Raw genomic sequence first — 13,177 nt, 5'->3', positions numbered from 1 at the left:
ACCGCCACATAAGGCCCTAGATACCGTGCAACTTTTTGAACAAAGTGCAATTTACATAGTAATTTCCAAATACCAATAACTCGTTCTCTAGCTGGGCTAGAGATATACAAAATAGATCAAAGAGAGCCAAAAGTAGAGGGAGGAGCGCTGAAAAATTGTAGCATAATTTGTATTAATTTGTAGCATAAATAAATACTGCAATTTAATAGGTATGTATAACATTTTATTTTATCTCACTATGTCCATTATTTATTTTTTGCATAGATCTATCTCCGTTAACTTCAAAACCTTTAAGGGGAATTTTTACGATTCTTGTTCAATTTTGCTAGTCAGGTTTTACTATATGTTTATGCCAGAAATGCGGAGCTCAAAACATTAAAAGAGAACTTGCGTTTATCAGTACTCATTTCAGTTCAATTTCAGAGATAGAAGAGCGATGATTAGGACTTTGCAGTGCATTTGAGCTGTTTGACTCAATAACGAAACAGGCTCCGCCAAGACCAATCGCACAATTTTGTTTTTCGAAAAGCACAGTCAATAGACGCGAAAAATCCTGGTATAAAATTCTTGTGTAATGTTAATAAAGTGTTCCTGGAAGCAACGACGCACGAATTACAGATTTATCGGCAAGTAACATTGCTTCTTTGAAATACTGTTCTTTAACGACCTGTGGCACGGAATGAACATTTTCGATGTACAGTAATGTTTTGACTGCAGGTGTTTGTCAGAAAATATCGAAAACTACATATTTGTCTATTGTAGCATGAATGCATCATAGTTGTACACCAAGTGTATGTATTTCAAGTAATACAACTTTTTTCTCTAAAGAAAAAAATCTCATTTAACTTTAGCTTTTGATTGGTGCATATTTATACTTTTTAGTGCATATTTGCATATTTTCGTGATTTTTAGCGCATATTTGCATGCATATTTTGCCGGTTTTTAGTGCATATCGATCCGAAGTCTAATTATTATATATGAAATCACAACCGTTAAAGGTGCTCTCAATATATGGACACTGGATTGTCCAAGCACAGCAGCTTAGGCTGTGGTACAAGCCATGTGGTCTGAGTGGAGAGCACCGACTGCAGGAGTGAGAGAGTGAGTGGCTCTTCTGTGAAGCGGACTGGGTGGCATAGTTGTTAACGCATCGGCACGGTATGCCGGAGATCCCGGGTTCGAGTCCCGGCCCAGTCAAGTCATTTTTTCACGCATAAAGTATAACTTTAACACCCAAACAGACATTTTACACTAGAATTATTAAGAACAATGAGAAGGAGAAGTATTTGAAAGTACGAGGAGGAGTACGAAAATAAGTTTCCCCTCTCATTTTCCCGAAGAAAGCGAACAACAATGGAGGGAAACAAGACAGCGACTCCACGTGCAATACACCCATACACAAGTGGGTATCGTTCGCCCGCGATCCTGCAGATGGCGCCGTCGCAGCGCCTGCGCAAAGCAGAGACGAGTCTTTAAGTCTGAGCCTGGTAGCTATGGAGAGAAGGTGCGTTTTGACGTCGTGGTCAAAGGAGGAATTGTGAGCGGTTGTCTAGGCGATTCGGAGCAAGCGACTTGGCCTTCTTACATCTGGTGTTTTGTTGTTGGATGACAATGCGAGACCACACTCAGCGACGGTAACGCAAAACCATATTGCAACTCGAGTTGGAGCGCCTTGCCCATCTGCCATACAGTTTTGATCTCGCACCCAGTGACTTCCATCTTGTTTCCGGCTTTGAAGAAGACTCTCAGCGGTAGGCGCTTTGGAGTCACAGAAGCTGGTCGACGCTTCTTCCGTATGCAGAGCCCTGAAGTTTTCCTGGAAGGATTTTTGAAGCTTATAGACCGGTGTGACACATGTCTCAATGTACATGGTACTTATGTGGAAAAATAAAAGTACGTCTGATCTTGAATGTCATATGCTATTTTTGGTCTTGCACCCTCACCTCTGTCCACAGCCGCCTGGGGACACTTACTTTTGGACTCATCCTCGTATATGTTAAAGATACCAACCTGGAATTCGTGTTATACAACTGAGGAAAACGCTGGAAAAAACACATGGGGTTGTCGATCTCGGGAATCCAAACTGCAACATCCCGATTGCGAAACACATACGCTAATCTCTACACTCACCTACGCTTGCTATGCATTATTTATTTTTATATGAGAAGACGAAAATGAGAGACATAACCCACATTTTAGAAAATACAAACAAATGTAGTTGAATTCCGAGAAATGAAGGGAACTTTCTCAATACAATGTTGAATGACTTCATTATTTGGCAATAATTGAGGATAAAAAAAAAAAGAAAAGAAAAGAAGAAACGAAAGAAAAAAAGAAAGAAAAACATGTCAAATTTTTTTAAAAGAAGGTTAGAATTCTACAACAAGAATTTTCGGAAGATCCAAAAAAATGGATTAAAAGATTGCGATCTTGGCCAATAATTAGTTATTGAATCAGGCGCCATAAAATTTTTGAACGGCCCCTAAATCAAGTTTTCGTATTTTCTACGGAATAAGCACTGAGTTAAGTGATAGTTTGGATTTGGCTACACTAGATGTAGTTCGCCAGATATACGGCGTACAAGAAAATTTTGGATTGAAATATATTGGATCTTGGATTAGGGGCCACAAAATTTTTGAACGGCCCCTAAATCGAGGTTTCGTGTTTGCTACGGAATAAGCACATCATACCGAGTTAAGTGATAGTTCGGGTTTAGTTACACTATATGTAGTTCTTCAGATATAAGGTGTACAAGAAAATTTTTAATTGAAATCTATTGGATCTTTTGATCCAAAAATAAGAAAATAGTAAGAATATTAACATACGATAAATTCAACTCCAATGCAGCAGCACTACAGACTTACTCTCACAAGTATTCCTTACTACCTGCACTATTACATACGAGGGACTTGATTATTACGAGAACTATATTGAAAGTATACACTTACCAATAGGACATTTTATTAAAATGTTCCGTGAACCTTGTTAAATTAGGACTTCTTTCTTCATTCTGTTCCTGTGCCCATATCAACACTTCAGGAATTTCTATTTTCATAAACAGGTCGGCGTCCAATAGCGTCATCTGCTCGGCTATTTGTTCTGATTTAAAATCTACCAATGAAGGTTGCCTGGAAAACATAATAATAGGTATGTTTATTACACAAACTTAATAATGATAATAATAATCAACACGACTAAGAACTGAATTGATATGAACATTAATTATTGCTGTCTCTTAATTGCACACCTGTGTTGAGGTGTCAATATTTGAACGTGTCATTAAAATAAGGGAAATATTCTGTTTAGATCAGTGCTATTCAACCTTTTTTTTTTTTCTCTTCGTACCCCTAAACAAAGTTTGCCATCCAATTGTGTACCCCTGAAGCTGTTTAAAATAAATTAAATCGAAATGAACTTATTAAACTTAATACACATGTTATGTTGATTAAAAAGAGAGGCAAATAGAGTCCTAACAAAAGGACAATCAGTGTGTCAATTACACAATTACAGGGGGATAGGATCTAAAGTGCACATCCGAAAAAAATAACATGGAAAATTTTAAAATTTTCTCTAACTATGATTATTCAATAAATATTAGAAATATGCTTATTTCAAGATTACGTACCCCCAGAAACATATTCGCGTACCCCCGGTTGAATAGCACTGGTTTAGATGATTTTGAGAAATTAAAATTAAACTTCCTGCTGGCCACAATATTTTTCGTGTTTTCAATTTGTGCTATTATGCCACTGAATATTTGTCTAAACCATGTGACTGTGAAATTTATGTATTCCTCAATAAATTTGTCTTTTGAATGTATACATATCCTAACTATATATAAAACTACATGAATTCACTCATTCACTAACTCACAAAATAACACAAAATAACGGATATTTCTTGTTGACGTGCAAAGTTAAAGTTTAGCATGATTGTAGCTTTTCGGGACTAATCCACGTTAGTCTCATGTTACTCATATAGGGCATTTTCTACGTGGGGTCTGGGGGTAGAGGCCCCCAGCTTCCCAAAGTCAGGAAATATTAAAACAACGAAATTCACTCTTGGGTCAAAAACTGATACATTTGAGATACAAGGCCGTAGGCCAAGCAAACGCGGAAGTCTGGGGAAGAGGCTTCAGCTGGCCAAAGGCTAATCGTGTGGAGTATTATAATGAATGGGTCAGAAACATGAACACTACGCAAAAATGATTAGAAATGACTGGAAGCTTTCGAAATGTGGGTGCAGAGGAGAATAAAGCGAATTAGCTGGGTCGAGCGGAAAACGAATAAGAGGATGTCAGAAATTGCAGGGGAGAAAAGAACAATTTTACATATTATTAAGAAGAGGAAGAGAAATTGGTTGGGATATTGGATAAGAAAAAAATGTATCATGAAGGACGTGATAGAGGGTATGATGGCAGGAAAGAGACGGAGGGGCGAAGAAACTACAATTAATGGATGATATCAAAACAGAAAAATCATACGTGAGTGACGAAGAGGTTAGCGGAAGACGGTGTAACATGGATTCTCCTCAGTTGCAGCAAGTGACCTGCCAATAATGGCTGAATAGCTATGATGATGGTGATAATGACGTGTGGCAATAGTAGAAGCAGCAAAGTGATCCAATCCTTTTTTATAACCTCAAACATTTTGTGACTAAGACTCAACTTTAACCGAAGTAGTTAATTTTAACACGTAATACTAAGATTATTCTTATTATTATTTGCAAGTTTCTTGATATAATAAATAAATAAATAAATATATAAATACTTGGGAGAAAAGTGAAAACATCACACAAACAATCGCCTATTCTTAAAAATAATAAAACTTACCTGGTGTATACATTAAGGGAAGGAAGTAGCGGATTTGGAGTACTAAATTTCTTTGTATTATATTTTTCCAGAAGTTTCACTCGTAACGCCTTGGCCAATGTAAGATCTCCACTACACACCAGCTGATACACGAAGTCCATCAACGTCTGGAGCAACTTATCCTCAAGATCTGATATCCTGAAACACACATAATTGACATGAATCAAGACATAATTTTACTACCAATCACGATGAATGGAATTCGTTATTTACAAACATCACATATGAAACTCACGCTTACTCCTCAAGTTTTAGAACTTAATTTCAATCCTTGGAGGAAGAAAATGCGTAATGTCAATATACAACTACAATTTTTTAAAAAATCACAATTTTGCTTTCAAAGTTTACTTAGATACACAAACATTTCGTCCTGCACAAGTCCGTCACAAATCTGACTGATGATAATCGTTAAAAAAAAAAAAAAAAAAAAAAAAAAAAAAAAAAAAAAAAAAATTTCCAGTGTATAAGACGCACATTTTTAAATTTACCATAGGTCGTAAAAATGAAATGCATCTTATTGTAGTAGCCTCTTCTTCTAAATTATTATTATTATTATTATTATTATTATTATTATTATTATTATTATTATTATTATTATTATTATTATTATTATTATTATTATTATTTGATCTCCTCGAAGTTTCTACTGCCTTTCTGTTTACGTTTGATCTACCCAAAGGTTCCACGGTCATTTCATTCACATATGATCTACCCAACATTCCCAATCACTTACTTTACATTTTGTCTACCCAATTTCTCAACATCCTTTCCGTTTATCCACAGTTGTCAGTCTTTTTATTTGGTCTATCGAAAGCTTTCACAGCCTTTTAATTTACATTTGGGCCATTAAGTTTCAACAGACTTTAACAAGAACTTTCTACATCATGCTCACGTATTTTGCGTAGGCGAAACCAAGTATAATAAATGCTGAGCTACACTTGGGAAATATGTAAATCATTTCGAAAATGAATTATATTACGTAATAGGAATAATGTAATTCGCGACGACAAAAGATTTTGTTATTATTCGGTTCAAAATCTCTTGTCGTCGCGAATTCTGTCGAGGAATTTGAAGCTTAAAATATATAAAACGATAATCATGCCTGTTGTTCTATATGGTTGCGAAACATGGTCGTTTACTCTGAAAGAAGAACATACACTGAAAGTATTTGAAAACAAGATCTTGAGACGAATATTCGGACCCAAGAGGGACGGGAATGGGGAATGGCGGAAACTTCACAACGAGGAACTACATAATTTATACGGTTTACCCAACATTGTTAGGGTCGTTAAGTCTAGGAGGCTTAGGTGAGCGGGTCATGTAGCTAGAATGGAAAAAACTAGAAACGCTTTCAAAGTCTTGAATGGAAGACCAATCGGAAAACGACCATTAGGAAGACCTAGGCGCAGATGGGAGGACAATATTAAGATGGACCTCGCAGAGACAGGAATACAAAGTAGAAACTGGATCCAATTGGCTAAGGATAGAAGTCAATGGAGAGCTTTTGTGAACGCGGAATTGAACCTCCGGGTTCCATAAGTCATAGAGTTGGTTGGTTGGAATAATGTAAAGTACTTGTCATTTTATTCCTTTCTGTTATATTCTGTGTTGATAAGTCCCCATAAATAACATGATAATAGTGTGATTGCAGATAATAATCTTTGTTTAAGCTGAGAAACGAATGTGGAAACCTGTTTATTTATAGTTGCTCCTAAGTGTCTTGTGGTTTAAACTGTATTATTATAATGTTGTCATTTTCATTCGAGAGCGAGTAGTCAACTAAGTTTCAAAATAGCAAAGAACACTCAGTAAATTGAAATCTGAAATTATTCCGTTTGTGTTATTGTACTGTATGAATACAAAATTTTCCATCACCCACAAATAGTGTGTTGCAGTGAAAGTAGACTGCAAGTGCAGTACTGGCAAATAGGAGTGAATGGATACTTTCTGGCTTGTATTTCCCATATACAGTATAAGCTATGTGTTCCGCAAATCTTAGACGTCTCAATCTTATTATGAATGTGATATTTGTTGACCTACTGTCACTGTGAAGTGCCACATTGTCTCATTATCTCCAATAATTAGTTAGATCGTCCCTTTTTGTAGCACCTAAAAAGAAAAAAAATGCATGACGCGTACGTGTGAAGAATTCTGTACCCTGTGTTTCGTATAAGTATAATGTAAACAGGTATTATTTGCTGCCTTATAATTTAACCTTATTTTTTTTTTTTGCATCCAGGCTATATGAAACATAGAAGTATTGTGTTACTACAGTATTAATATTACAGTAATGTTATTTAGTAATGTGATTATAATTGTGTTTTGTTTTACTGGGATTTTTCAACATTATGTATTTCATCACGATGTATATTTATATTTTCAGTCGGCTCTAAAAGTGAAAATACAAATAAATTAGCCAAGGTTTGATCACTATAGCATTTAAATATAAAGAATATGTAGGTACCTAAAAATAATCCTGTAACACATCTTTGTGAGTTGGCATCAAAAACTTTGTTTCGAAAACCCTTGGCATCAATTCATCCCTGTGAGTAGTGTAAAAAATGTTTCTGTAACCCGTGGCCTGAACTGATTCCTGTAGGTCAGCATCTAAAATCTTACTTTGGGCCTAATTTAATCTCCGTGAATTAGTGCCAAAAGCCTTTATATTAAAAAAAGTCTCGACTTTAATTCATTCCTGAGAGAGTCAGTGCCCAAAACCTTTGTTTCCGAAAATCCTTGGCCTTGGTAGTATATCCCTGTTGAGTTAGTGCACAAAACTCTTAACCTGCGCATACCACTGTTAGTTAGCGTCCAACTTTCACACCCATATATTACAACGGATAAATAATTTCCTCATATACATATTTACTTCTTTTCTAGGTACTTACGTTAAATCATCCACCACCCTGACTAGAAGCGAGAAAGCATTCCTCGATGCTCTTTGACGTATGTGATCGGCAGCACAACTGAAACGTTCATAGCGATAGATCAATTTCCCAATTAGGTCCAAAGGAGAGATAAATGTTCGGTACGTTGTTAAGAAGGCTTCCTGGTACAAGAAATCTAGAAAAAAAAGCAAACAATATCAATAAGACAAAATGATAATTAAAGTGAGAACAAAATATATCCTACTAATTTTCCCTATACCTCAGTTATTAAATTCAATAGCAGTATTTTTCTAGAACAACATTAAATATTTTATTAAACCAAACTACTAGTGTCCCTGTCGTCAGAACCCACGATGGCCATGGCCAACCAAATAGCCTTTATTAGGTGATGTTTATTCAGCACATCGCTTCTATATTTCTGTCCTTCCAACACAGAATTTCCCTTCTCTTTAATTTTATTAGCTCTTCAATTGTCTCATAATGAAGAAAATTCTGTCTTTCCAGTGGAAATTCAATCTGAGATTATAAACACGAAAGGCATGTACAATGAACATTCGGCTATCTAGGGAGCACAATATTCTATTAAAATAAAACAAAAATTAGATCTGTAATACTTTTCGTGTTACATAGTACTTTAAAATGCAGAACTCATTCGCATACCAGTATGGTGGAAGCCATAACTTTCAAATCAATCAATAGATCTTTTTTTTTCTTCTCATAAAACACTACTAAATATGCCATATAGTCTATTCACAAAATATTTAATGTTAATAAAACTGTTAATTTGGTTGCATGAGTAGTTTGGTCCAATATTCAAAAAACCTACATGTTCTCGTAAGACGTGCGTTACTTATTATTTGAGAATAAGCAACCTTTCTATCCTCGAACTTGCTGCACTGACGAAAGTTAGTCTTTGTTAAATTTATCTTCGCATATTGGAAACCTAAAATATTGTGTACGGACACCTAAAACAAGGTACAGTTAAACTGTACATTCAACAATAAACATGTGCTGTCACTTCTTTAACTATCCTTCTTGTTTCGAATGTTCAAAAAATTCAAGGAACAAATGGGAAAGCTGCCCCAAAATACAGCAGGCAATGGTACTTTCTATTGTTCTTTATGTCTATTGTTGGCAAGTGTATAAACAGATCGGTGCTATTAAGCCTTTCTACTCACATTCCCTCAAGATATTTGGTAATTAAATCCATATTGGTTTAGTAAGCAATGGATATTCATTATTTTCTTCACCATATTCGAATATTTTTTGTTACTGATATGTTATTGAGGAAATTATACTGTATAAAATAAAATGGATCCGCTTTATTATTAGGGAACCGTACGCATCAACTTTTAAACAGAAAAAGAGGTACAGCTGTATCTTGTTTTCAAAATGTGTTTAAAGTACTAAAAGAAACAATCTTAATAATAATGACAACATTAATAAAGGTACATAAAAGTACTATATACAGGGTGGTAAGAAACTATTTGAGGAAACTTTGGGAGCTGAAGCAAAATAGTCCTCTGGAACTTTGGTCAGTGAGGGATAGTTTCGGCGATATAAGATGCAGAAAGCGCGGGAAAAGTGAACTTCAGAGGGCTGTAATTCAAAAACAACGATACGTAGAGAGTGCGGTTTAGAACATGACACCCGAAGTCATACCTGCTAGATTGAAAAATGTATGCTTCAAACCTCCGCAAGATGTCTGTGAGATTCTCCAAAAATACGTAGGGATTACTTGCCAGGTTATATATATAATACTCGATTGTAGCAATATGTGGAGGCCCTGGGAGCAGAGAAATGAAAAATGAAATGAAATCTTTCAGTTTTACGTCCCACGGTTATGCCGGCTAGGCTAAAGGAGACGGTAATGATGAGTAATGAATGAAATGGAGGAATGGAGAAAGTAGGAGGAAACGGGAGAACCCCGAGAAAACCCACGCACATCGTGTTTGTCCACCACAAAGTTCACTTGGCGCGAGTTGGGATCGAACCACGAACCCCATACAATAGAGGTGAACGCTCTACCACTAAGCCACCGCGGCCCGCCCTGGGAGCAGAGAAATCTGTTCTTCAGAAGTTAGTCACATCATATAGTAAAGAAAAATTACAGATTTGCATTATTTTTCTTTTTAAAAGAAATGCCTATTTCCAAAATTAGCTTCTTTCTTCTAACACCAAAATTAGCTTCTTTCTTCTAACATTGCCTGACATCTGTTTCACATTACCCATAATATTGGGAGAGAGAGAGCGGGAGACAGAGACACAATGGGTTTTGAGACATTGCAACCCCGCAAATGCGGTCAAAAGAGGGATGGAAGGAGGAAGGGATACTGTTGTAAAATCCAGCATGGGAACTTCAAAGAATTTGCCGAACTGCATTCCTACTGAAGAAATAAACTATAAACCACGTAATGCCATGAACCATCTAAAAATGATTGGGGACATTCACAATGAAAATGGCAACTTAAAGAAAGAAAAAAAAAACAGTACTCAAAACATTTAATAATTTCCATACTTCTCTATGTAGGCTGCATTGAAAGTTCATTCTTTATACCTCCAAAACATTTTTGTCGGATAAACTGCTGATGACAACAGAAACGAGATTATTATTTAAAGTAAATACGAAAAGAAGATGAACATCATAAGGTAAACAAGCATATATACAATAAATTACTATATATGAAATTACAACCGTCATAAGGTGCTCGGTATAGGGATACAGGACTGTCCAATCACACCTAGAGTCTGTGGTGCAACCCACGTGGCCCGAATGAGTGCACCGACCTCGAAAGTGAGTGAGTGGCTGTTCTCAGAAGCGGACTGGGTAGCGTAGTGGTTAACGCATCGGCACGTGTGGTGGAGGTCCCGGGTTCGAGTCCCGATCCAGTCAGTTACTTTTTCACTCTTTGCGTTATCTTTCGATTCATTTATTTCATTTCTCAGAAAATATCTACTCTCATACGTGTTCATGAACAAGGAATGATTTATGAAATCTTAAGATCACGAAATGCAAGCACATGTATAAAATAAATTAGTATGAAAGAAATAAAAAAAAAAAAAAAAAAAAAGCTCTAAAATCTTTCTAACAATTCTGTATTGAAGGTTAAGCTTTATGTCGCTATAAAGTAACAAATATGAAAGCATATAAAGACAATAAGTTTTCAGTATAGGATTTGAAGCACTTTTCCTTCCGTAAAAATTTAACTTATGTAACACCTAAAAACTCTTCTGATCAGTCCATTTTAAAAGCTCTGAAAAAGGTGGCAGGATAAATAAAACCATCGAAATTATAACCAATGAAACAGTGGTATAGAACAAAATTTAGGTAATTTCACAGTGTCTATTTAGAAAATCAATAAGATATTAGAAAACTTGAAGAAGGGCTGTGAAGAATATGGATGAAAATACATGTTCGAAAGACAAAAGGTATTGCGACTGGAACGAAAGATTCGGTATGAAATATAGAAGTAGGAGAGGAGAAAATAGTACAGGTGACTAGTGTTCGATACGTGGGTAGTATTTTTAGTGATGAATTATTAGTGATAATATGAAATGTGAACGTGAAATAAAAATAAGAATAGAAATGGCGAAAGAAGCCTTTAGGAGGAAGAAAAGTCTGTTTTGTGGGACCTTGATTAAAGAGTTGAGAAAAAAGACTCATAAAATGCTTTGTGTAGAGTATTATATACTGTATGGGTCAGAAACATGGTCATTACGAAAAGATGATGTAAAATGACTGGAAGCTTTCGAAATGTGGGTGTGCAGAAGTGGAGAAAATTAGCTGGGTCGAGCGAAAAACGAATGAGAAGGTGTTAGAAATGGTAGGGGGAAAAGAACAATTTTAGATATTATGAAGAAGAGGAAGAGAAACTGGTTGAAACATTGGCTGTATTATGAAGGACGTGCTAGAGGGTATGGTGGCAGGAAAAAGGGAGAGGGGCGAAAAAGATTACAATTAATGGACGATATCAAAATAGAGAACTGACTGTAATAATTATCGAGGCATTTTTCTTCTGTCAACATCCTATAAAATCATTTCAAATATTCTGTTAGCAAGATTGACCCCATACGCAGATGAAATTATTGGAGATTATCAGTGCGGATTTAGACGAAATCGATCAACTATCGACCAAATATTTACCATTCGCCAAATACTCGAAAAGAAGTGGGAATACAATACCCCGGTACATCAACTATTTATTGATTTTAGAAAGGCTTACGACTCGGTTAGGAGAGAAACATTATACAACGTTCTTATAGAACTTGGAATACCGAGAAAGCTAATTAGATTAATTAAGATATGTTTAAGTGAATCCCAAAGTAAAGTCCGGGTAGGAAAATTTTTGTCCACGAGCTTCCACGTCGAAAATGGCCTGAAACAAGGAGATGCGTTGTCGCCATTATTATTTAACTTTGTGCTGGAATACGCCATAAGGAAAATCAAAGATAGCAACCAGGGCCTAGAGTTGAACGGCATTCACCAGGTTATGGCATATGCTGATGATGTAAATTTAATAGGGGATGATAGGAGAACAGTAGAAATAAATGCAGAGATATTATTAAACGCTTGCAGGGACATGGGTTTAGAAGTAAATGCAGAGAAAACTAAATACATGGAAGTGCGCCGGGACCATAATACAGCAAATTGTGGAGGCGTTAAAATATTAAATAATGCTTTTGATAAAGTGGATACTTTCAAATATTTAGGATCAATATTAACAGACGAAAATCATATTCACGAAGAAATTAAATGTGGACTAAAAGCAGGGAATTCGTGTTACTATTCGGTTCAAAATCTCTTGTCGTCGCGAATTCTGTCGAGGAATTTGAAGCTTAAAATATATAAAACGATAATCATGCCTGTTGTTCTGTATGGTTGTGAAACATGGTCGCTTACTCTGAGGGAAGAACATAGACTGAAATTATTTGAGAACAGGATCCTGAGAAGAATATTCGGACCCAAGAGGAACGAGAATGGGGAATGGCGGAAGCTTCATAACGAGGAACTACATAGTTTATACGGTTTACCCAACATTGTTAGGGTCGTCAAGTCTAGGAGGCTTAGGTGGGCAGGTCATGTAGCTAGAATGGAAGAAAGTAGAAACGCTTTCAAAGTCTTGACTGGTAGACCCATAGGAAAACGACCATTAGGAAGACCTAGGCGCAGATGGGAGGACAATATTAAGATGGATCTCGCAGAGATAGGAATACAAAGTAAAAACTGGATGCAATTAGCTAAGGATAGAAGTCAGTGGAGAGCTTTTGTGAACGCGGCACTGAACCTCCGGGTTCCATAGGCCATAGAGTTAGTTAGTTAGTTAGTTATCAAAATAGAGAAATCATAAGTGAAGAAGATGGAGAGGTTAGCGGACGACCGTGGAGCATGGAAGCTTCTCAGTTGCAGCAAGTGACCTGC

General features: G+C 36.2%; 1 protein-coding gene and 1 long non-coding RNA gene across 5 annotated transcripts in view; one reads left to right on the top strand and one right to left on the bottom strand.

Annotated features, from left to right (window-relative positions):
• Positions 1 to 13,177, bottom strand: part of C3G (C3G guanyl-nucleotide exchange factor) — a 211,415-nt gene that overhangs the window by 47,343 nt on the left and 150,895 nt on the right. For all 4 annotated transcript variants that reach the window (XM_081764273.1, XM_081764274.1, XM_081764275.1 and 1 more), the window contains exons 10-12: positions 7,759 to 7,933; positions 4,832 to 5,008; positions 2,949 to 3,128 (exon numbers count right to left, since the gene is read on the bottom strand). In XM_081764273.1, the coding sequence (XP_081620399.1) occupies positions 2,949 to 3,128; positions 4,832 to 5,008; positions 7,759 to 7,933 (532 nt within the window). The remainder of the gene's footprint in view (positions 1 to 2,948; positions 3,129 to 4,831; positions 5,009 to 7,758; positions 7,934 to 13,177) is intronic.
• Positions 1 to 13,177, top strand: part of LOC145689922 (uncharacterized) — a 268,690-nt gene that overhangs the window by 226,475 nt on the left and 29,038 nt on the right. The gene's annotated exons all lie outside the window — the stretch shown is intronic.

This window comes from Thermobia domestica, chromosome 7 (genome assembly GCF_964235325.1).
Source record: "Thermobia domestica chromosome 7, izTheDome1.hap1.1, whole genome shotgun sequence".
Taxonomy (NCBI): Eukaryota; Metazoa; Arthropoda; class Insecta; order Zygentoma; family Lepismatidae; genus Thermobia; species Thermobia domestica.
The sequence above is the reverse complement of the archived record's forward strand: the minus strand, read 5'-3'. Positions and strand labels throughout refer to the sequence as shown.